We start from the raw sequence: 23,665 nt of genomic DNA on the forward strand, positions 1-23,665 counted from the left end.
TACAGCAATTGGATTGAACTAGCTTGGCTATCTTGCAAAACGTTTTGACATGGCATGTGAAATTCATATACTCTACAAATACAAACATAATTACCTATATAAGATCGATAGCACTTTGACTAGTGCGCATTTTGATTTTCCTTTTTAAAAAATATATATCCAAACTATAACCTCATCTCCAGCTCATCACCTCATGAGCTTATTCAAGACTATTCTCTACGTCAGCAGCATCGTCACCCTCCATCGAAGCGAAGTTGAGGAAAGCGTTCTGATAGAAAATCACAAAGTCAGTCTCGATACTCCACATGGCAAAGCGGGCGATGGATATAAAACTTACAGGTCTATGACAAGGAGCCCAGAAAGATTCAGGCTTATCCAAAGTCATGCTATAAGGTAGCTTATCGCTCCACGATTGAGTTAAACCAACACCGTAATTCCATACACCACCTTCTGGAACGAGGGTCATACCCAAAATCCTATCTGACAAAAGGAGTTGTACTCTATTTGCCATAGATGGATTAAATCCTGGATTTTGTCCTGTTACATCTTGGTTCTTCCTTCCCCATTCGAATCCAGCTACAGTCAATTCCCATGCGTTGAGCGATACCGAACCAGGGGTGAAAGCGCAGGTTACGCAGATCGATTGTGGTCCCCACTCCGAATGGTTGGCCATGATCTTAGCTTGAGTGGTAACATCAGCCGGTGAGAGATGGTTCAATTCCTGAGACTGAGTCTTAATCCATCCTAATGGTTCTAAATCTTTAAGTAAGAAATCATGTTTGGGTAAAGTAGCCGGAAGTTCGACTCCATTGTTACTTCCTCTCTGAGGTACCCAAGCAACAGCCTTGATCTCTTTGACTTGGGGATTATCAGGTGGACTAGCACCGTAAAGATAAGCTACAACTTGGGTTCTAAGATCACCGTTGACAATAAATGTCTTGAGGACATTCTTGGGTATCACATAGGTGAATGAACCAGCATCATCCTTCACATCATCATTACCAACGAAGATGTGGTTAACACGTAAGGGCAAGTTGGTAGCTGAGATGGCTCGTACTCTCCAATCGGACTTAGATGCGAAGGTCTGTTGTTCGTAGTTGGTTGTGGTAGTTACGACAATCTCATCACCGTGGATGTTGGTAGTCTTGGTTTGAAGAGCAGTGACTTGAGATTGAGCTTCGGTGGTCTTTTCGATTTCAGCCATCTGTTGTCTCTGAACCGATGGAGCAGCGATCTCCATACCCAAGATGATATCTCGAATTTCGGAAGCGGTGAGCGAAGCGACATTGACCGAGTTTCGTTTACCGAAGTCGGCCAAGATAAGATCTTTGAGGGCAACTTCGACGCTCCTGTGATCAGGTAAAAGGGAAAAATCAGCGTTCAAAGCTCGAAAAGACAGAAACGAGGTAGAAAATTGAATCTCACATCCATTGGTCATCACTTAATGATGGGAATATGTGGTAAGATTCAGTGATAGTGCTTCGATCTGGACGAAGGATGATCTTGGCTTTCTCATTGTTGACATGAAGGGCTCGAAGTATGAGAATCAGTCGCGAGAAAGCGGTGTATGATGAGATGGACTTGAGCCAATCGTCGTACAGGTTGAACAAGACCATCTGGGGTTGTGTAGCACGCTAGAGAGTGAATGGACAAGTCAGCGATGAATGACGAACGAAAATAAGTATGTTCAGTGAAGATGCCAGTAGCAACCCCAACCGCCACTTTTTGCCACTTTATCACTCCACTTCTTCCCCTTCTCACCTCGTCACCATTGACCCATAAAATGCATGCATACCTTGAGCAGTATGCATGATAGGTGGGGCACAAGGTTGCAGGCGAGGAATGAGCAGGGGCAGGATGAGTTGAGTGGAGAAGGAAGCGAGGCGGAAAAGAGACGGCAGTGGTGGTAGTAGAGCGAAGAAGGGGAAATGGGAAAAGACAGGGCGAAGAGTGGAGTAGAGATAGGTGAGGGGAGACGATTGAGAAAGAAGTAGGAGAAGGGGGGGGGGGGGGTGAAGAGGAAAATGAGAATGCATCCGAAGTATACTCACCAAGATCAAATCACCGAACTTCTCCATCTTTAACGTAGCTTGGAAAGGCAACTGCAACTCTGAACCTTTGATAACGATGTTAGGGAAATCTAACAAGTGAACTTCTAATGGATCCAACATTCCTTTTCTGGTGACGATAACCTGTTTAGGTTGTTCTTCAACGGGTAACGATCTGACCAATGCAGCGACTTCTTCAGCAGTCTTCCATTTTGCCAATTGACCCAAACGTTTCTGACCAGCCCATACTGATGTATGAATGATCTTCAAGAACAATTGACCTGTTCGGGGGTTGAAAATGAAGATTGCACCATTGATAGGTTTGGTTGTCAAGTTACCTTCGAATGTCTTGTGGACGGTAACTCGATATACGTTGGTATCGTCAACAAACCAGATAATCTGGTTGGAGAACAATTCAGAATAGTTGGAAGAGTTCAAATATGGTTCGGTAGGTTCGGATGAATATAATTGAAGACCTTTTCTGATTCGTTCTCTCAATACGTAAAGGGCAGGATTGGCTTTCATGATCTTGGCCATAGCTTGTTGAAGGAGGGGTTTCATTCCTGGGAAGTAATTACCATATGCCGAGTAAAGGTTGTATGCCAAGTCGATAGCGATCAACACACCGGTAGGGGAAGGGTAGATCGATTGACTGTCGGAGGAGTAATCGAGGAACTTGGCTCGAGCATATCGTTCGATATCGTGAGAATCGAAATCACCCCATCTCAATTGGATATCTAACCAGTACTTGTTAGAGGTAGTACCATCAAAGGTATCTCTGTTATCGGTAAGCAAAGATGGTCGGGATATCTGCCACTTGTAGGAAGAGAACAAGAGAATGTCCGAAGCAGAAGAGTTCATCTTGTACGATTTTCTAGGGTGAATAGTTTCCTTTTGGACGGTCTCGATTTGTAAAGCCTCGAGCTCCTGGTCGAACACTTGACATAAATCCATCGTAACGGACTCGTGGATCTCTGCAAAGCAAGTCAGCGAGTGTTTGCAATGGTGGGAGTGGCAGAAGAAACTCACTCTGCCACAAATGCGCTCTGAAGATCTGGATAAACGATATTTTCCTACAAAAGAAAATCAGCTCGGTCTATGCATGAAGAGGAAAGGGACATACAGTGTGGGCAGTTTTCCGTGCATGAAGACTCCAGTGAGATCTAATTGCACTTGGAAACCAACCTGTGAAGAAGGAGGATCAGCGTTGCCGAAGAAAAAGAGAGAGAAAGGGCCTTTGGGACGGAAAAACCAATTCTGCTTTCTGCAACGTGATCTGGACAATGGGACTTACATAAACGTTGGCTCGGTTGATCGTGGGTGACCACCACATGGTGAACCGTCGATTCTATTTGCAAAGGTCAGCAAAAATAACCAGCAGAAGGAGCGAAGAGAAGGAGAAACAGCGAAGATTGGAAAGGGAAAATACAAAGAGCAATCATGTAAAAATGGGACTTACAGGAATTTGGGAAAGACCCGATCTTTGAGCATTAGTGAGCTTCTTGTACTTCATAGATTCCTCGAAACCTGTCGAGGAAATCGATCAGCAAACGTTCTATCGAAGGAGGAAAGGTGGGATGGTGATTGTAGCGGATGGTGGCGACGACCGGTGAAATGATGGCGACGACGGGTATGAGGTTTGTATATTGCCACTTACCAGATGCTTTCTCCCAGAAGAGACCTTCCCAGGTTGGGAAAGCAGTACCCTTGAAAAGAGAGTGTTCCAAAATACCTTCTACACCACCCAGGGCGGCAATCACGTCTACTCGGTATGAGTTGAGGTTCCACAATTTACCATCGTGCCTATTATTGGTCCAGATGAAAGGTTGATTTCTCAATCTGAAATACTGAGAGAAGTACGCTCTGACTCTCCATCCCTTATCGTACGCGAGCGTATGTCGATCTTTCTGGAACAGAGTGTTGACTCGGGGAATACCTCTATCCCAAGAATCTTCTAAATCTTCCAAAGTCAATCGTCTATTCGAGGCAGTTGCTTCCTTTCTCTTCATAGCGTATTCGGACCATACTCTAGCAGAGTCCAGGAACTCTGCCTCCCAGGGTTGGAGGTATCGATACAAGTTGGGGATGAGTTGGTCTTCCTCGTGAGTCATACCGGATCGGAAGTGGGTGATACCGCCACTATCGGTTTGTTTTGACCATCTAAGATCGGATTGAGGTATCAAGACGAAACCCATCGATAACATTCCCAAACCACCTAATTCTTTAGGAGAGTAGAAAACACAAGGAGGGAATCTCGAAGGCATCTTGGAGTTCAATCCTACCTTGACTCGGGTCTGAACCTTATTTTCAGCTTTGACGAGGGAGTCGAGTAATTCGTTGGTATGGACCACTGCTTCTCGGTAATATGTCATCAGACCGATGAGAGCGGTATTCCATCTACAGGGAGAAGTATAAAATGTTAGCATAGACCATACACGAGAAGAAGAAGCAAGGCACGGAGAAGGGGAAGGTATGGTGGAAAAAGCAAAAAATATCGAAAAATGGGCGTATAAATTCAAAAAAAATCTGAAAAAATCCAGGAAGGTAAGAAACGAGTAGAAATAGACTTGCTTATTGATCACCTTACTGAAAGTCGCGCTTCCAGAACTCATCAGAACTTGTCTAATTCGATTGTTGAAGTCGTTCACACCTTGGTCGGAAACTCGGAGGAAAGCTTGAGCGGTCCTTTCTTTAGTAGATTCCTGAGTCAAGTTCCAAACGCCATCTTTGAGCGAGTATTGTTCTCCATGTTGCGTTCTGATTCTAGGTAAGATTCGAACTTCGAAACCACACATGGAGAATAGGAGTTGAGGATTATCCTTGGAGTAGACGGAGCAGAAGGAATCTTCCCATTCAATCGTAGTCAATGATCTTGGTAATGAAGATTTGACGTTCCACCATACTGCTCTACCCAAATTGACATCATGCTTGTTCAATCTCATCCTACAGTCCTTGGGCCAACATCGCTTGTTGTTGTAGTTGTGCATATTTTCGTTGTTCGGATCAGGGTTGGCACTGAGGTATCGTTGGATAAGATCTCGCGCTTCATCGGAGGTGAATCGGAATAAAATGTGAATTCGGTCGACGTATCGGGTGTAGAACCTGATAGGATGTCGGGTCTCGGTCTCGGAGTCTCGGAATTGGAGGAAACCTATGTGACGAGAAAAACATAACAGCGAGTCAGCTTACAACCCATTGGTAAGATTTTGCCACACCGATCAAATCGTCTAATGGCAGTCCACCACAAGCGATCATGACATATATTGACTTACCATTTGGTGCACCAGGAGGTCCAGCAAGCTCACTCGCTCTTTGGAGACCAAGGATCAAAAGATCCAACACCAAACCGTAGAATTGGAACACGAATGAGGAGAATTGTAGACCTCGGATCATACCGTAGGCGTTGACGTGAGACATATCCTTGAAAGTGAGAGTGCTGTGTCACAAAGATTATCAGCATGTGTAAAAAAAGCGCGGAGCTATGAAGGGGTAAGGGGGCGAACAAGGGCGGACAGAGGGAGAAAAGGACGAAATCAAGGCTGGCAGCGAAGAGGGGACGAAGTGAATCACTCACATGTTGTTCTTAGCAGTGATATAGTCCGCCAAGTTATGATCCAAGATCAACCTCAACAACCTGTTCAACAAGGTGAAATCTACTTTCTCATACACTCTTGAAAGAACAGTCTCCATCATGACCACACATTCTCCATCTGAAGTATCCCAGATATCCGTGAGGTTGTTGATACCTTGACACCATTTGTACACCAAGAGAGGGGGAGGTTCATTATCTGAAGGTTTGATCCAATTGGGGAATAATCCTCTTTTATCCGCTTCGTACCATAAGAACTGATCCAAATAGGCATCCGTAATCTTCTCGACAGGTTCGATATCATAGCATGGAATAAGTTTATCATACGTATCGAAGAATTCTATACCAGCTTCTTTGAACGCTCGTTGAGTTAAGAGTAATCTCTTGATTCGGGATAGACATTCGTGAGGGTTATCATAAGCTTGTTCTACCAAAGCTAATTCTTCTCTCTGCGATTGATTCAATCTACCATGTACCGAGTAAGCCTCCTTGAGCTTCTCCAAAGCAAGTACGAGTAATTTGGTATCGTGTTTGTAGGATAATGGAGGGAAGGGGATCGGAGCGAATTTCCTAGATTCTAACCAATGGACCGTAGATGTGTAAATGGCTACAGCTTCCTCTGAAGAGATGTAAGGACCGTCTTTGAGGTATCCATTCTGTCTTTCCTGTTCGGCTTTGAGGTACAGACGAGTCAATCGACCGAGATTCTTTCGGACGACGGCCTTGTCAACGGTGGCACCTCGTCTTATTCGTTCTCTATCGATGGAAAAATGGTCAGTCAAGTTCCAAACGATGTAAAAGAGCTAAAAACAAAAGCTAACCTGTTGTAGTGTGCGACTGAGCTCCACCAGTCGGCCTTGCTCTTGATGTATCTCAAGATGATGTTCTCAATGGCAGCGGGCATACCGGGAACTTTCCAAGGGATGTTGGCTTTCCAGCATCGCCAAGCTTCAGAAAGGTGCTGTAGAATGGTCTTCGCTTTGTTGGCCTTGATACTCTCGGGCATCATACTGCGAATTGAGTCATAAATCAGCTTATGTGCAAGGACCAGATGTAGTACCATCTTGCCACAGGCGGAAAGAGGGAGGGAGGAAGGGCAGGAAGAGCCACATCCGCCACCCTATCTGAGTTAAATTCCGCCTATTGCACTAGTGATACAGATGAATGGAAAACTCACTCTAAAATATCGTGCATGACTGCCGCTCGCAACTCCAAATCGAAATGAGACTCCACTCTCTGCTTCGTCACAGTCTTAGCAGTACCCTTCGAGTTTCTACCTTCGAATTGTCTTGCCAACAGATTTCCTAACCACCTTTCTAACAATGGTACTATACCTCTCATGAAGAACAGCCAAACTCTCCATCCTGGCGCCCAGAAACCTACACCTGGACCTTTACCTACTGGACCAGTGTTGAATCTAGAGTATATCAAGTGTTTCAAGTCTTTACACATTCTAATCTGCTTCATCAACTTGTACTTGTATCTGTACATTCCCGTTAACTGACCAACGTGGGCGAACATATATTGAAGACCATCGGCCAATTGGAACGCATCGACATTACCCAGTCTAAATTGGACATGAGCATCTACGATCAATTTGGTCAATCGCAGAATTTCTCGACAGAGATGGAAAGCATTTCCGAATCTTGACTTCTTCCTTTCTTTCGTTGTAAGAGTCTTGATAGGTTTCAGATTCATGTTATAATCCAAATGAAGATAATTCAAATTCTTTCGATGAATCAATAGATTCAACATGTTATAACCTTGTCGACAAACTTGTAAACCAGCTTCTACCCAATCTAGATTCGTGGTTTGGAAGAATTTTGTGTTTTTCAACGATCTAAATAAATTTCGCTTTGCCATTGCTTTAGGTCGTTTATGATGTAAGGCATTGAGAACGTAGACCTTGAGTAATTTCTGATACGATACTCTGATTTTAACGGGTTGATCGGCTGGACAATGTTCCAAATAGAAATTCTTGATTAAAGGTACATCTTGAGCTCTCTTGGTTTTCCCACTTCGTAAGTTATATGGGTATGGTGCCCAATACAGCGCAATGGCATCTGCAGTATTATCATTACTAAGATCCTTAGTATCTAAGAATGGTTCAAGTTCATCTGGTAACTCAAACTCTTCATCTTCCTCATTACCAAATCCGAACACAGCATCTTCATGGGATACCAGCGGTGTATGAGCTTCTTGAACCACACGTTGAGAGATGGGGTTGATGAGTGGATCAAAATAGAATGCTGGGAGGTCCGGATCGTCAGTCTTGATATAGACGTTCTTAGGTTCGTGATATGGTCCAATATGGACTGATCGAGGTACACTGTTATACAAATGGGGGAAAGCCACTTTGTATTCGGATCTGATCACACCACGAATGATAACTTTGTTTATATCGTTGAATTCGTTCCAATCTTCATCGAATGCTTCAGTATCCCTATATAACGGTTCGAATTTAGGTCCACCAGGTAGAGCAATATTCAATGCTTTGGCAGTGAAGAAACTCTTCTTGTCGAATAAGTAGAAAGCGTTGTTATCTGAATAATCCGATAATAACTGTCGACCGATTCGATACAAGTTGGCTAATTGAGGTAAAGATAATTGGAAATATTTGTAGCTTGATCCATTGACGTGAGGAGTATCCAATAATGGTTTAGGATCATAGAACCAATCTAATATCGCTTCATCGTCTTCCTCATCCAATTCCAATTGAATGGCTTCTAATGGTTCCACATCTAATACGTTATCTCCATAATCCATCGGTGGTTCTTCATCGTCGAATGGCGGGAATCGCATTCGCTTGAAATGTCGTCGATCTCGCTTCTCTCGCCTCATCGCGAGCCACATTGATGCCCATTGTGCGTGATACTGTACCGTCATTGATCAGCTTGATGCCTTCTACGAAGAAAAACAGCTGAACTTACCACTGGTTCAATCACTTGAGGCACCTCATTCACGAATGTGATGGCACCTGAAATATGATACAACACCGGCACTTCTCGTACTTGCTACAATATTTTACAATAGATTATATCAGATAGATTCCGATTCCACTGAAAAGTGCTTCGACTCACCTCCCAAGGCATAGGGATATTCTCCAACAACTTCATCACGGCGTGAGGTACATATTTCAGTGCTCCTAAATGTACACGCTTATCATTCCTGAATTTCCTATTTGACATATCACCATGATCTTTTATGATCTTTCGAATATGTTCAGGTGGTAAATCCTGTTCCGAGGCCTCGTTAGCAACCATCCTCACCATCATTTTTGACCATTTCTGCATGGTTTTGCCGAAGTCTTTTCGGAGCGCCACAAAGGAATGGGACACTTACAGCTTTACCGAAATCTATTCCACCACCACCACCTTGTCTCCTCTTCGGATCGAATCTTCTCTTTTGTGATTGTCTCCATTTTCTAGCCTTCTTTTCAATTTCGTCTTGACTCAATTGACCAAAGAAATCTCCATCCATCCTACTATCCTCTCCTTCTCCGTTCGGCTGCTGTTGAGCAAACCCTGGCGGAGGCGGAAGATTACCGAATCCTGGTGGAGCCGACATCTTGATTTTGATCCGTTCACCAGAGAATAGATCAAACTATGATAGTAGAATGAAAGCTGACAGGCAAAAGTATGAAGAGTATAGTGGCAACTTGGGTTTCTGATCACTTCGATCTTGTTAATCTCGCGAACGACCTTGACACTTCGAACCCAAGTCAGGGATCAATTATCGGTGTTTCCCCTATCTTGCTAGTGTGGCACTCGGTGGTGACTGATTTTCGTCTGCCTGCCAGAATGAAATTAGAGCGTTTTTTGACTGCGCCTCGGAGGTGCCACGCTTAAAACGGAGATGCCACACAGCCCCGAGTTCAGTGTACAGTGCAAACTCAAATTTGATTCCGTCTTCTCAATAGGTATGCCTGGGCCCCCGCATAATGTCCTGCTTTGATCGTGTTTGATCGTATTTGACCTAGGTTGCATGTTGCGGATGCCAAGTTGCGTGCTACTCGCTTCTGCGCTTCTTTTCATTCCTTCTCTTGTCTCTACGCTTCTACGTATGTACTGTTATCACATCGATACTGGCGGATCATCTTGAACCGATCTTGAATCTCGATCAAATCTTCTTTCAAACAGCTCCCTCTCTTATCGTTGATTGCTTACAATCCCGATGCCTCGTCTACAGACATATACGGAAAGACCGGTGGTACTGCTTACAGTGAGTTAGCCATAGCCCCATTGAGTATGGTAGAGTAACCCATAGACTGGCTCACAGAACGATGATGGTCCTCCATGCGCTTCTTCACCCAACATCTTCTCATTCTGCAAACTTCTGCAATCACGTCTGGGATGGGATGTGAGAGTAGTGATACCGGACTGTCAGAAGTCATGGTAAGCTAGTTGGTACGGAGAGACCTCATATAGTAGCTGACGTTTCGAGCAGGGTCGGCAAAGCGTATGCGATCAGCGATGTCATCTCGGCGAGCTACTTTTATCCTCTAGGTTAGCTCATCCTTCACTAGTGTACTTCGCATCCGTTCCAGCTGACTCTGTATGTTAGAGCCTGAAGGACTTACTGGCGATATCACCACTACGCCCAGGCCACTGAAAGAAGGTGAAACAATGGAGTGGATACTTCTTTCCGGTGTAAGTGGTTTCGAGCCATTTCCCTTGATTTCGATGAATTCTTGCTGATCTGGACTTCTGATCTAGACACCAGCAACATGTACAAATATAGCTTTGCATAACCTCTATCCTGGTGAGATAGACTTAGTGATATCCGGACCTAATCGTAAGTTCAGTTTATGCTCTACAGGCTCAGTGATCTGACAATTATCCAGATGGTCGGAATTCCTCCACTGCATTCGCTTTATCATCCGGAACCTTAGGTGCGGCATTAGCAGGAGCACTGTCTATACCTCTTCCTGGACCTTCGACTGGCGAACCCTCATTACATACCGATCATATACCTTGTATAGCCGTTTCATATGGAGTAGTCACTCGGCCCGTCACTTCGAGGGTATTGGAATTGGCTACGGACGCAGCTGTAGATGTATGTGAGAAGCTATTTGACGATTGGGGATGGGATGAGGATCGCGAGAAGGGAAGACATTTGGTGCAGGTTTACTCGGTGAATATACCGCTGGTAGAAGGTGATTTGGAAGTGGGGAGGAGAAAGACGGCATGGACGAATATGTGGAGAAACTCTTATGGAAGGTTGTTCAAGGCTACTACGTTGTGAGTGAACAGCTATCCATACTGTCCCGGCCAAGCATGACGATCATTGCTGACAATGAATGCCCTGTGTAAGGACACAAGCGAATTATGATCCAGGAGATAACTCTAATCAAAATCGTTCATCGCCTTCATCCTCCAATAATCAACCTCAAAACAACAATATCCCACCTAACTCTTCAACCACATCTACAGCTGGACCAGGTGCCCTACCAACACCAGTACCTTCGTCACCTGATTTCAAACGACATGATGGGCAATTACGATTTCATTTCGCACCTAATATGAAACCCCTCCTGTTCCCTCCTGTTGAAAGCTTGCCGGTCGGCTCTGATGCCTGGGCTTTCGCGAAGGGCTATATAGGTGTCACTCCTATGCGAGCCCAGTTTGCTGGACCGATAGAAGGGGGGTATGGATTTGGGAGGGAGGAGAATGATGGGAAGAAAGCTGGTAGTCTGTGGAATTGAGGGCTGTCGTGCTGTCACACGTCTATGTACTTCTGATTTTCTTACAGTCCACGTCATTCGGATGATGTGTGATGCCTGTTGCTGTATGCATCTGACCTCGTCGGTTTCCTCTACCTATACTTTTCGTTTTATACTGTATGTATACAGGATGGATTGACTGTGCGGAATGAGGGATGAGGGATGAGGGATGAAGGATGAGGGATGCCGGTTATTGAAATGACCGAATAGCGATGACCGACACTCGCCCAGACTTATATCAACAACCACTCAGCGCTCAACCTCTTTCATCCTGTTCTCTCCCTCTATCTTTATCACCCCTCAAGCATTCAATCATCCCACAGTGATCTCAAGATCCCATCAGATAGAGTATGAAAGCTTTCCAAGTGAAGGAACACGCTCATCCGAGCAAGATATCAGTGTAAGCTAATCTTCTACCTGTCCTTTCTACCTTTTCAAGTTGGCTCTTCTCTGACAACATGTCTTGTAGCTCAGATATACCGATACCCAAGCCAAGGACGGAAAAGGGGGAAGTACTATTAGATGTACATGCAGCTGGCCTCAATTTCTTCGAGTGAGCTACCGTCTAAAGGGTATTTTATACCATATTCATATGACATCTAGCTGATACTAAGTGCGATCCATAGTATACTCCAAGCTCAAGGGAAATATCAGAGTATGTCGATCCTTGAGGCTCATGTTGACGATTCTATCTACAAAATTGATTGGCTTGCTGATGGTTCATCGTGTATAAAGCCCAACCACCACTTCCCTTCGTACTCGGTGCAGAAGTAGCAGGAACCATCTCCCATACAGCGCCTATACCAGATGATTGTCCTTACCAGCCAGGGGGTGAGTATCATTCACCAGCTGGTCCAGGACACTCGTTCCTTGTATACAATTAGCTGACATAACTCCAACTTCCTGTAGATCGAGTAGCAGGATACGCCCAGGGAGCATATGCCGAACACGTAGTAGTCAGTTGGAGAAACCTTTTGCCTATACCAGACGAGTTGAGCTTTGAGGAAGCTGCTACTATACCTTTGTGAGGGACACGCACCTAATCACATATACTGAAGACCTAAGCTGACATTCTGAAGGCAGAACACCAACGACGAGTTATGCAGCTCTAGTAGGTAGGGCGAAAGCCAAGGCCGGTATGTCTATGAGAAATGGAGAGCAATGAAATTATGGCTGATGAGAGATTGCATCAGGGGAATGGGTGTTGATACATGCTGGCGCGGGAGGAGTAGGTCTGGCAGCTTGTCAAATTGCTAAAGGTGAGTGGACAAGCCCACTACGTAACAATGACCAAGACTGCTCAATCTCGAAGCGATTAGTCCTAGGATGTAAGGTCATTGCAACGGCTTCTTCGCCCTCAAAGCGGAGAGTATGTCAGGAGTATGGTAAAGCAGATGAAGTGGTAGATTATACTCGGAAGGATTGGCAGGTGAGTACATCATATCACCTCGGATCTACCTGGATCTGATTGCAGTTGCTCCTCATGTAGAAAGAAGTGATGCGGATAACTGGAGGTAAAGGTGTGAATGTGGTATTTGATCCAGTTGGTAAGGTGTCTCTCCCAGGCATCTGTATATCAGACAAGCTTACTTGTTCTCACTATGTGAAGGAATGATCATATCTTCGCTCAAGTGCGTGGCTTGGAATGCCCGATTAGTCGTGGTGGGATTTGCAGCTGGGTCAATCGAAAAGGTGAATTTAATCTCCCTCGATACTACCTTTCTTTAGCTTGACCATCGAACCCAATCACTAGTTCATGATAGATAAGCTGAACCGGGACATTAATGTTGCAGATCCCAGCGAATCTACTACTGTTGAAACAAGCTTCAGTCATGGGTGTGTATTGGGGCGGAACAGCAGGTGAGTGAAGCAACTACCAACTTTCCCACTAGCATATATCACTAATTGTATGATTGGATTGAAATCGGACAGTGAAAGACCCATCATCCGTCTTCCGAGTATCTCAAGAAGTCCTCTCACTCTTAAGTGAAGGCAAGATCAAAGCAGTGATCTATGATAAGTCGTATATAGGTTTAGATAAAGTAAGTGAGGGTTTAAGGGATATTGAAAGTAGGAAAACATGGGGTAAAGCAGTCGTCACCATAAACAAAGTGCTAACAGCTAAATTGTAGTCCAATTTCTTGTATGATGCATGATGTAATTCATTTCATGTATAATGTATTACCTAATGTATATAGACATCTAATATACAAAACGGAATGTGGAAAGAGGATGCTTACATGATTGATTGGTGGATGATATGTGCAATAATTATACTTGTATTGAACATTGTTATTGTTGTTGTTGTTGTTGGGAGGTATCATTGATGGAAAGAGAAAAGAATCGTAGATCGAAAATCGACAAAAGGTTCAAGAATGTTTTGATGTGATGTCCATCTTTCAATAATCTCATCGTAACCAAACAATTTTGAGATTCATGCTTCAAGAGTTTTCAATTTCCTTTTCAGACTTCCTACTTCACCTTTCAACTTATCTACCAATTGATCTTTCTCAGCCACTTGTTTCTGAAGGGATGAAGCTAAGGCTGTAGCAGATTCTAGATCTGCTTCCATCTACATATTCCATATCAACTCATCAGCTACAATCTTGATAAATTGAAGAGTAAAGTAGCTGTATGGGATTGACTGGGACCTACCTTAGCGGCCATTTGTTTCTTCTTCCATCTAAATTTCTTTTGCGCAACAGCATTTTGCTCTCTCCTTCTCTCTCCATTCCTTCTCTGTCCGTTGACAGTTGTACTCGCAGAGACAGACGTAGACGTCGATCCATTATTCTTTGATCTACCTTTCCCTTTTCCTTTGCCCTTAGCTGTGGTATCGCTTTTCTTCACCTTCTTGGTTTTCGTACGAGATTTCTTACTGACAGTCTTCCCAGGAGAGAAACAAGATGTAGATCCGCTAGTTGAGATAGGTGACGAAGAACCCGAAGATGAATGTTCATATTTGATCATCTCGCTCGTATGGGTGGAATGCGAGCTCGATCTTGCTCTTATACTCGAATTTGATGAGGGCGCAGAAGTACCATTGGGTATTGAACTTCTACCGAAATTCGAATACGATTCATCCTCACCTTCCCCTTCATCACCATCATCACCATGAGATCTTACTTGTATTTGCCCATCTCTATCGTGACCCTTACCACCGCTTTGATCTTGATTGTCCTCTGATACTGGCTCAGAATCGGATTCCGAATAAGATGATTCACCAGCTTCCAGCTCTGGCTGTCCGTTACTCTCCGGAGGTCTGAAAGATCCACAGGACGACTCAGCACGAGTGTTGGGAGGGGGAGAGAGTGTATTATTTCGCATCTCCTGGTCGATAGGGGTGATGTCTCTGGTAGGGGGTAAGCTCGGTGAAGTGGATTGACGATCGATTTCCATAGGTACGATAGGGGTGGTCCTCTGAGCTGGGATAGCTCCCGGCAAAGGCGGAGTGAGAGTTTGCACTTGGGGTAAGGACAGTACTTCAGGTTGATAAGCAGATGAAGGAGGTACTTCCAGCTGAGATGTATACCACCAAGTGTCCATAGAGGCAGTGATGGGAGTAGGTAAACTACTTCCGATCTGACCATGACCATTGATCTCATTCTTCCCTTTAGGTGAATTAGGTTCACTAATAGTCTTAGGGAAAGAACGTTTAGAGTGGCTATATTGGGTGGTATACGCAGACTGACTCCTTTGCATAGCATAAGGAGCTGGTCTGATATCGGTCGAAATAGGAGGAGCTCTATGTCTCGATCGAGTGAACACTTCTGGATTTTCTGAAACGAACACATACGATTTGGCTTGAAGTGGATCAGGGTTAAGTGTATGTGCATTGGTATTGTCAGTGTTGCTCCAGCTCGTACCACTGAATGAGGAAGAAGATTGTTGTCTTCTGGCCGACCGATGAGGATAGATCGGGAGTGGCGTAGGTTGGGTTTGAGGTAAGCATGGTTGTCCACCTGGCATTTGCGGAAGAGTATAATTTTCCCATGATTCGACGGGAGGATGAATCTTCTTGGTTGTCGTCGGAGTAAGACTATGAGGTGGTGGTGGTGGATTGAGCGATTGAGCAACGGAATGGCGATTTAACGATGTTGTAGGGATTGGGTTTGGTGGAGGTAGAGGAGGGCGAAGAAGGTTTTGAGCATCGTTATGCCAATCTTCCACTTTTCTCTCAGGATACGTTTTGTCCAAAGTCAAACCATGTAAAGGATGAGGTAATTTTGAACTGGATGAACGCGACGGCTGGGTTCGAGTGGGTGCATGAACCGTCGAAGGTTGTCTAGACGGTGCCGCTGCTGAAGATGTCGAAGCGGTCATGCGATTATACGGTCGAACGTTATATTCCAATTGGACCGCGGAGGAAGTGGCTCGAGCTTGAGATTGCGATTGCTGCCACACCCAAAAACACACAGTACACAAACCAAATCTTAGTTGTCCTTCTTTAAACATTTCAAGCGAAGCTAAGCGAGATGCAAACTCACCTTTCTCTGTTTTTCCCTTTTCAGTGGTCGTTGGGAAAGGGGAGGAGGGGGAAAGGGTCCTTGTCCAGTTATGTGTGCACTTGATGGATCACCTGCTGTAGTTGACCGACCGCTTACCGGTTGATCAGTTCCCCCGGCCGGGTTTGCATTGCAAGAGTGAGATCTTGAAATCGGTGGTGTGTGCATGGCAACAAGACTAGATGACCCTGAAGAAGTCAAGTACGGTGTGGTAGCCGTAGTTGACCATGAGGAATCTGGTTTTGCCACCGGAGGAGTAGGCAGGGGAGCGATAAGGGATGATATGGGAGGAAGATTGAATGGTGCTTTGGGATGAGGAGAGGGAAGTGAAGTAGGACCCCTTGCATCAGCCAATGCGGCATCTGCAAGGCAAGTCAAGCTGAGACCTGGCTGAGAGGTATGTGAGAGGGGAGGAAGAGGAGCAAGACGTCGTTCGTCTCGTATTGGTCGAGTCATGGGGGAATATTTAGGAAGGTTGATCGGTGATGAATGTTGATGTTGGACTGTCGAAGCGGCTGAAGACCGCTTACGATGATTGCTGACGTGTTGAGACGTCTGGGATTTGGGTGATGGGACCTTGTGAACTGGAGGTGAGTGAAAAGGGAGGTTACCGGAAGAGCTGGATTGACCAGAAGGTTGTAAGAGTCCGAACATTCGATATGGGTTGAATAAATTATTTCTCACAATTTGAAGATGAGCAAGTACAAGAAAAGAAAAAGTATCAGATTTCTAAATCCAAGGATGAGATCCGATGGTTCGGTCAGTTGTTGATGATGATGTTGATGGCGAGATGTGATCTGTAGAGGATTATCGTGAACAGGAGATGAGTCGGGTGGAAAGGCGCAGAGTCCTTTTCCTGGACCCTATGACAAGTGGATATTCAATTACATCAACATCCTTTCCTTTCCTCTCCTTGCAATTTCAACTCGACAATTAAAGATAGAGTTGACTTAGTATACGACTCCATGCCATTCGATGAGAGGTGATGTGATCAGGAAAACATTTGCACTCACAATTACTGCGCACCGATCCAAGCCTATCGACTCTTAGATCCTTTTCAACGATCACAGATCAAGAGGGACGAGGTGAAGACAAAGAGCCCAGTTCTTTGTCTTTGGTGTGTGGGCGTTTATCGTGTGACGTTAAGATCGAGGGATTCCCGATATCGGATTGAGGACGAGGGTCCATGGCGTCAACGTTGAGTCGAATGTCCAATAGTAACAGAGAGGATCGTGGAAGCCGAACCGAACAGTCAGGTTGGACCGAGAGCGTGGAAGAGGATGGTTTCAGGAGTAAAGCATGACGGGAGTAACAGAGAATGTTACGATCAGCACTCGGTTTCTAGGCATCATGTCATGTATAACCAATATCTCCGTTGTTACAATGACAGAGATCAAGTAGATCAACGCAAAGGCCAAGTTAATTGAGTGGTTGGATTGAGGTGAGAAGAGGGGCTAATTTGTAAGAGGAATACTCCGATGCTCACCTATTGAGGAAGGGTATCCCTGAACTGAGAAATGTATCCGAGAGTTAAAGACGAAGAGAGAGGAAGAGATAAGAAGAAGACGAAAGAGAGAGAGAGAGAGAGGAATGGAATGGAATGGAGTGAAGATAGGAAAGGGCGATTTATGTATTATGTTAATGTTGACTTGGCGACTTGTCTGGTCAGTCACCTCTCAACCTCGTCGGTGTGAAGCAGATACATGATCGTGATCCTGATTGATCCTGATGAGAGTCTGTGATCTGAATCAAGTGGAGACAGATTGGGTGATACTGCATGACGATACAGGACCAAAGCTCAACGAAAAGTGGGATCGAGGGGGCGAGACTTCTCCCTTCATGACTCACACCCCTTTGTTATCCATCAATCATCAGTCATCAAACATCAAGCACTCCGTCACTCTGAATTCCAAATTCCATCAAATACCACTAACTTCACCCATCCCTCCTTTCCAGTTACCAAAATACCACTACACTTTTCGTAAATTATGTCCTAGCTTGGAAGTGGGGTATTTGGACCTTCATCAGTATCATCACAAGTATCAGATCATACGCATATGCAGTGCTGATGAAACGCCCTATACATGTCCTATCCTTCAGTGCATAATATAAGCATTGTTCGACTCTTGTTCGTTCTCGAGCGGATTTTCACCTGGTCTGATCATAGATCATAACACCGAGAACAACAGAACAGAACAGTCCTTTCCCAACCAGACGACCTTTGCGATGAGATGAATTGATCTGATAGGATCAGAGAGAAGGAGAGAAGCGATCACTGTTTCTCGCTTATCCTCGATTGATTTTAGACGAAATATCATACATAGATGGTGTTAGTAAATGTCTCATAAGAGTGACGTGTTCAAAGATTGCACTGACCTGTCGTTGATGTATGATGAAAGTGGGGTAAATTGATGTACAATGTCTGATGTGATCAGACCCACCTTCTTCCCATCAATTTTCCCTTTGTAAGCTTCCTTTGGGATGGTAAATAATTGCATGACCATATCCACCATACCATAGCATTGGAGTGGGATGGAATGGAGCGGATCTCATGGATCTGACAAACTGGAATCAGTACGTCCATTTCATTTATCTGAACCTGTCAAAAAGATCAGTCTGGTATCTCAATCGCACTGTATACATCATCTCCTGGACGAGTTTTGTTCTATTCAGCATAGAAAGTGGGAAAAGCGGAACTTGTCAGAATCGTCAAAATCCAGACTTGAGAAGCCGATAATCCCAAACGAGTCGGTCTGTGTTTGTGTTTTATTGATGCTGCGCAACATGAAAGGACACCGAAAAATGTAAGATCCGCGAGTTGGACTGAAATGTCAATGAACGTTGAAAGGAGGGTCGTTAGCATATTGAATTTCCATCACTCCTCAAAGGATGGCTTACCCTATCCTCCCCCACTATCATTTGGATTTGGTTGGTATGATCGGTATTTACGACAGACAAACGGACGGAGCTGACATGACTTGATCCGAAATTGTCTGTTGTACAACACAGTCGGAGGCAAATCTATGCATCTCCGTTGATCTCAACGTCATGTGTTGAAGAAAATAGATGGTTTGAAGCACAACATTTCGCTGCCTACAGTCGGTACAGCTATCATATCGCAGATAGTACATCCCATCTAGATTAGTAATAATTCTTTCGCTTTGAACCTGTAATTAGTCCGGCTGACATAAACATGACACAGATACCAAATCTCCTGGAGACCAACCCAACCCTTGGTTTTATCGCTTTATCCTTATCAGGGATCAACCATTTTGTGTATCAAAGCTTGTCGATCAGACCACAGTCAGCTTATCCGACGTAAGCGGATTGATGTAAGTCGAATCAAGGGGGTGGTGATTCCCTCTGACATCGCATTGTTTGCGATCGAAGTATGATTTGGAAGTTTAACCTTCAATCCTCATGTTACAGGAGGATCTCGACTCGATGGGGCGAGGTATCGTCGAGGATCGAATAGCTGACAATCAGTAAGCATGGTTACTGTTAGTAGTAAGTCGACTTGCCCTTAACTTGTCACTCGGAGCTCGGTATACCTTTCACCCCACTTTGAATTTCTTGATGGTTCCGTTTGATCATCTCATCTCATTTTGTTCTCCACTCTTAGTCCAAATCAATCAATCAAATCAGGCATATGGACCCATTACCCATGGTCCTTGTTTGTCTGATCGCCCTTAGTTACTCGTACCACTTTCGAAGCTTTTGTCCTACGTATATCGAGTAGTGCCTTATCAAGTTACTTCATACAAGAGACTGACTCACACGTTAAGGACTGACTCACGAGATTAGTCAATCATGCATGATTCCTTTGAAGCGAAGTACCTTAGTTAGGGAAGAAAGGATGATCCGTTGGGGTTTTGTTGTTGGGTTGTTGATATGATCACCGCATACTGTAGACATAGATGTGAGAAAGGAACAGACGAATGATAGACATGTCAACTTAGGAACGTATACCAAGTTAACTTGGCGACAACCTGCGATAAGCCTGATATCAGGCTCATTCATACTATTCATACTCCAGTAAGACATGGGTCTACTTACCTACACAAAAGCTCTATTGCGTTATCTTGAACCTATATGCCATCGCAGGTCCAAACTTTCAAGTGGGAATGTCGAGATGTGGATACAAGCACACAAACACTGGTCTGACATTTCATAAGTGACAAGCTCCGAACCAATAGTAACTAAACGGGTAATGATGAATTCCCTCTCTGGCAATTATCATGATTGATGTACGAGTCAGTTAGATGTGATAGCTCCAGCTTCTCTCTTTTTGAATGACCGCATGAGGCCCAATCAAGATGGGGCAGACGCTGACATGGTCTTACTCGTCATTCAGAATAAGATGTGATATATATCCCACCTTAAATAACTCTTCGCACCTTGCGATATCGTCTTATGCAGAAATATACGTACAATCACTTGCAATCATAATATCCTGCAGTCTATACTAAGAAGCGGGGAAACCAGAGATCAAGTCGATATCAGACATGACGAAACCCCCTGTCATCCCCAAACCTGAACCTCCCCTTCCTCCTACCGATGAGGATGATGAAGTGCTCAATATTGGATACTGGATTTGAGTGAGTGTGTGTCCAGATCACAAAAGCGTAACGCCGGGTCTGGCTTATGCTATTTATCGTGCTTGTTGACAACCTTAATAATTGAATTGGATAGCGTCCATTTCATTTCGACCATGTATATGAATGTAAGGAGATCTAGCGTGTTATTAAGATAATATTCATGTCAACTGTGGGGTGGTATATTCTATATAAATTCACAAATCTATAGGTATCTACAAATCATAAATCACATACAACAAATATATAATCCGATCCGAATCCGATCTTATGACTCAACTTTCTGTTTACTAGTTTGCTATAACTTGATGACAACTGTATTCTATAGTTCATGTACGATGTACTCTGTTTTCCTAAAATGATAATATCATTCACCAATGTCCTTATCCATTTATATGTATCTGTTCAAATCTAAAACTTCCTCCTCCCTCTTGCCCAACTATCCACGTCCCCTCGTCCCTGGCCTTGTATCGCCACTGATGTCGACGTTAAACCCATAACTCTCTCAACTGTATCTTCCTCATCATCGTAATTGTCCATCTCAGCATCTATCGAATCTTCATCCATCATCTCTTCATCGTCCTCTGCCGGTGGTGTAGGTGGAGTCCCGCCCATACCCACCCCTATCGGATGATACTGATGCTGGTGGACCAAGCCGAATCCTTGGGGTGGTCTGAATGACCCAAAGCCGGAAGCAGGCTGTTGCGAGGGACCAGCTTGTTGATGTTGATGTTGTTGATATTGGGAAAAAGCATTTACATTGGACCCTTGTGCCGATCTGATCTTAGCCCATGGGTCTTGTACTTGTACTTGTGTCTGTTGTTGCTGCTGTTGCCATAATGGAGCGAACGCATCGGCCTCGAAGCTGGAGTAAGCAGTCTGAGGTGACGGTGGTGCTAAGCCGAACCCATAGGAAGATGATCGACGTAGTGGTCCACCAGGTCTCTGAGTGTGGATAGTGGGAGTATTCACATTCATTATTGAATCGTCCTGGAACGACCCAAAAAATGAATTATGTTGGGAGATCGGTGAAGGATATGCCTGCGGTATCATACCCATGTTGGGGTCGGGGTATGAGTAAGAAGAAGGTAAAGATGTAGGTTTACGTGTTGATGAGGTTGATCGAGAAGGCGGGATGGGTCGGAATGATATGCCAGGAGAAGATAGGGGTATAGATGATGATGGTCGAACAATGTTTTGTGCCAAGTATTCCTATATTCATAAACACATCAGTGATGAAGATCCTTTCTTTTTTCTGATCGTGGGAATTGATGGTAACTCACCTGAAGTGCCTTGAGATCTGGAGATACATGCATTGAACCTCCCAGTGAAGCTACCAGATCATCCATCGTTGCTGTTGCAGTTGCCATCTTGAACCCAAGCCTATTTCCTAATCAGTTTCTATAATCTTATGCAATGTCCGAAAGGGTAGATATCGAGGATGAAAAGAAGAGAAAAAGTGGCCTTGGAACGAATGTGCAGTTGTATGTAGTATAAATAGAATAGTTATACGATGTAAGACGGGTGGGTAACGGATTAATCGGTCCAAAGTAGTTTTTACAATTCGGTGCGATAGGCTAACAACCCTTTGGACGATAAGCGGTACGGTACAGAACGGTCCGTTCCTTTTTAGGTTCTGATGTGATGTGATGCAATTGAAAATACGGTTTCTTAGTCTCACTTTGATGGTTTGCTGATGCTGATATATTGGTAGATCCAGATCCAGAACGGACCTACTACACTATTGTATTGCTGTAATGTGATTCTCGATTGTTGGATAAAAAAACCCGTAGTATGGAGTGACGATGGTGGCTGTTTATAATTGATGATTGTCGATCTGAATGAAGGTGTACGTACGTACGTCCGGGCAGTATAGTAGCTGGAATTGGGACTATCCTTGCTTGGTATATTTCAGATCGTATGAATGGTCCACAAATTGAAGAAAGAAAGATAAAGAGGAAATACAAATACAAGATACATTCATGCATGCGCAGAGGAGCAATTGGAATCAACGAGAGGTTCCACCTGCTGCCCCACTCAAGAAGTCAAACCGAATATACCGAACCTCATAGGGCTCTGCCGATAAGCATGAGGTTCAAATGTTAACTTTGTAGGACGGATTGAGTTTTACCGAAAGGAAGATCCACCAAACATATCCATCTATCATACAGTATACAACCATGAAATAGCTCGCCATTGAAATGTACCGTTGGTCCCATGCGTTGCTTTTGCTTTGCTTTGCTTTGCTTTTTTCCGTTTCTTACTGCAATGCGGTCGTCGGAGCCGGAGTTGAAAGGGGCCGATTATATATCGACCGTCTCAATCTAAAAAAGAAGATTCGACTTTAGTACCTCCGGGGTGATCTTCAGGTCGATTGCGTAAAGTCAGAAGAAACTCCGGTCAGCGGAACCCACCCACGGTCCGATCGAAAGTCCTTACTGTATGTAGTATGCCTTATCGCGCTGGACCTGAACGAGCAGCGGTGAACTCTCCATGGGGGTTAACCTATCATAACCGGGGCAGCTCGTTTAACGAGCCAGAAATGCCGTAAGTGGAAATAACCACGACATAGGCAGCCTATCGCTCGTCTGTACTTAGCTTGTCAACAGGGGGATCTCGGGGATTGACATCCTCCCCATGTAGCGTCTCGCTTGCAGATCAAACTTACAATTTGGCGGGAGAGCTCTACGAGTACCCGATAAATCCCCATTCCTCTGACCACTTGCACAGTGTTGTATAGTAGATCGTGCGGAGAATCGTCAGCCGCGTACAGTCGTGGAGCTTATTGAGAAATGTGAGGAATTAGGATCGACGCTAATGAAGTTGATTGACATCATTGTTGGTCACTGGAGCCACATCCTTGGAGTAACCACCAAGAAGTACTGGAATCATGCCGAAACCTACTCTAGTCTATTCTCCCCAAGCTGGAATCCACCTGACTGCGACTACAGCCCAACAGCCCAAATTGAACTTTTGTCCGCCTCCGTTTTCGGAAACAACTCATACTTCCCACGGGATATGATGCGGTAACCCACGGACAGCAGGTGCACTCAAGTATGTCCGACCTTGGTCTCGCCTTGTCGCAACGAAAAAAGATGACTTGCTGGGACGTGGCGTCTGCGATTCACCTTATAAGCATATTGGATGTATCAGGTTGGTCATGAGATAGGTATTTGCCGCAGTCATTGTAATGATAGATCATACTG

The 23,665-nt window shown here is 44.5% G+C and overlaps 5 protein-coding genes across 5 annotated transcripts; 2 read left to right on the top strand and 3 right to left on the bottom strand.

The window, feature by feature from the left end:
- Positions 1-199: 199 nt before the first annotated feature.
- On the bottom strand, positions 200-9,204 carry L199_006027 (pre-mRNA-processing-splicing factor 8; the record flags this gene model as incomplete). Its single annotated transcript, XM_064891728.1, has 17 exons — positions 200-268; positions 338-1,349; positions 1,426-1,634; positions 2,052-3,022; positions 3,078-3,121; positions 3,172-3,233; positions 3,343-3,396; positions 3,508-3,575; positions 3,706-4,445; positions 4,602-5,199; positions 5,321-5,484; positions 5,623-6,393; positions 6,459-6,647; positions 6,815-8,511; positions 8,568-8,651; positions 8,718-8,873; positions 8,980-9,204. The coding sequence occupies 17 exons, from the start codon at positions 9,202-9,204 to the stop codon at positions 200-202; spliced, it is 7,113 nt and encodes a 2,370-aa protein (XP_064747800.1).
- A 606-nt stretch (positions 9,205-9,810) lies between these two features.
- On the top strand, positions 9,811-11,341 carry L199_006028 (5'/3'-nucleotidase SurE; the record flags this gene model as incomplete). The annotated part of the gene is made up of 7 exons (XM_064891729.1): positions 9,811-9,858; positions 9,916-10,031; positions 10,084-10,142; positions 10,201-10,286; positions 10,353-10,431; positions 10,481-10,877; positions 10,951-11,341. 7 exons carry the CDS (start codon positions 9,811-9,813, stop codon positions 11,339-11,341), a joined length of 1,176 nt encoding a protein of 391 aa, XP_064747801.1.
- A 368-nt stretch (positions 11,342-11,709) lies between these two features.
- Positions 11,710-13,491, top strand: L199_006029 (uncharacterized protein; the record flags this gene model as incomplete). The annotated part of the gene is made up of 12 exons (XM_064891730.1): positions 11,710-11,759; positions 11,829-11,912; positions 11,986-12,014; positions 12,095-12,190; positions 12,269-12,383; positions 12,443-12,495; positions 12,553-12,618; positions 12,679-12,788; positions 12,849-12,906; positions 12,969-13,051; positions 13,153-13,219; positions 13,292-13,491. The coding sequence occupies 12 exons, from the start codon at positions 11,710-11,712 to the stop codon at positions 13,489-13,491; spliced, it is 1,011 nt and encodes a 336-aa protein (XP_064747802.1).
- A 302-nt stretch (positions 13,492-13,793) lies between these two features.
- On the bottom strand, positions 13,794-16,518 carry L199_006030 (uncharacterized protein; the record flags this gene model as incomplete). The annotated part of the gene is made up of 3 exons (XM_064891731.1): positions 13,794-13,931; positions 14,015-15,754; positions 15,847-16,518. 3 exons carry the CDS (start codon positions 16,516-16,518, stop codon positions 13,794-13,796), a joined length of 2,550 nt encoding a protein of 849 aa, XP_064747803.1.
- Positions 16,519-20,870: 4,352 nt separating this feature from the next.
- On the bottom strand, positions 20,871-21,829 carry L199_006031 (uncharacterized protein; the record flags this gene model as incomplete). Its single annotated transcript, XM_064891732.1, has 2 exons — positions 20,871-21,671; positions 21,743-21,829. 2 exons carry the CDS (start codon positions 21,827-21,829, stop codon positions 20,871-20,873), a joined length of 888 nt encoding a protein of 295 aa, XP_064747804.1.
- Between the last annotated feature and the right edge of the window lie 1,836 nt (positions 21,830-23,665).

Source organism: Kwoniella botswanensis, chromosome 1, assembly GCF_036426115.1.
Source record: "Kwoniella botswanensis chromosome 1, complete sequence".
In the NCBI taxonomy this organism is placed as follows: Eukaryota; Fungi; Basidiomycota; class Tremellomycetes; order Tremellales; family Cryptococcaceae; genus Kwoniella; species Kwoniella botswanensis.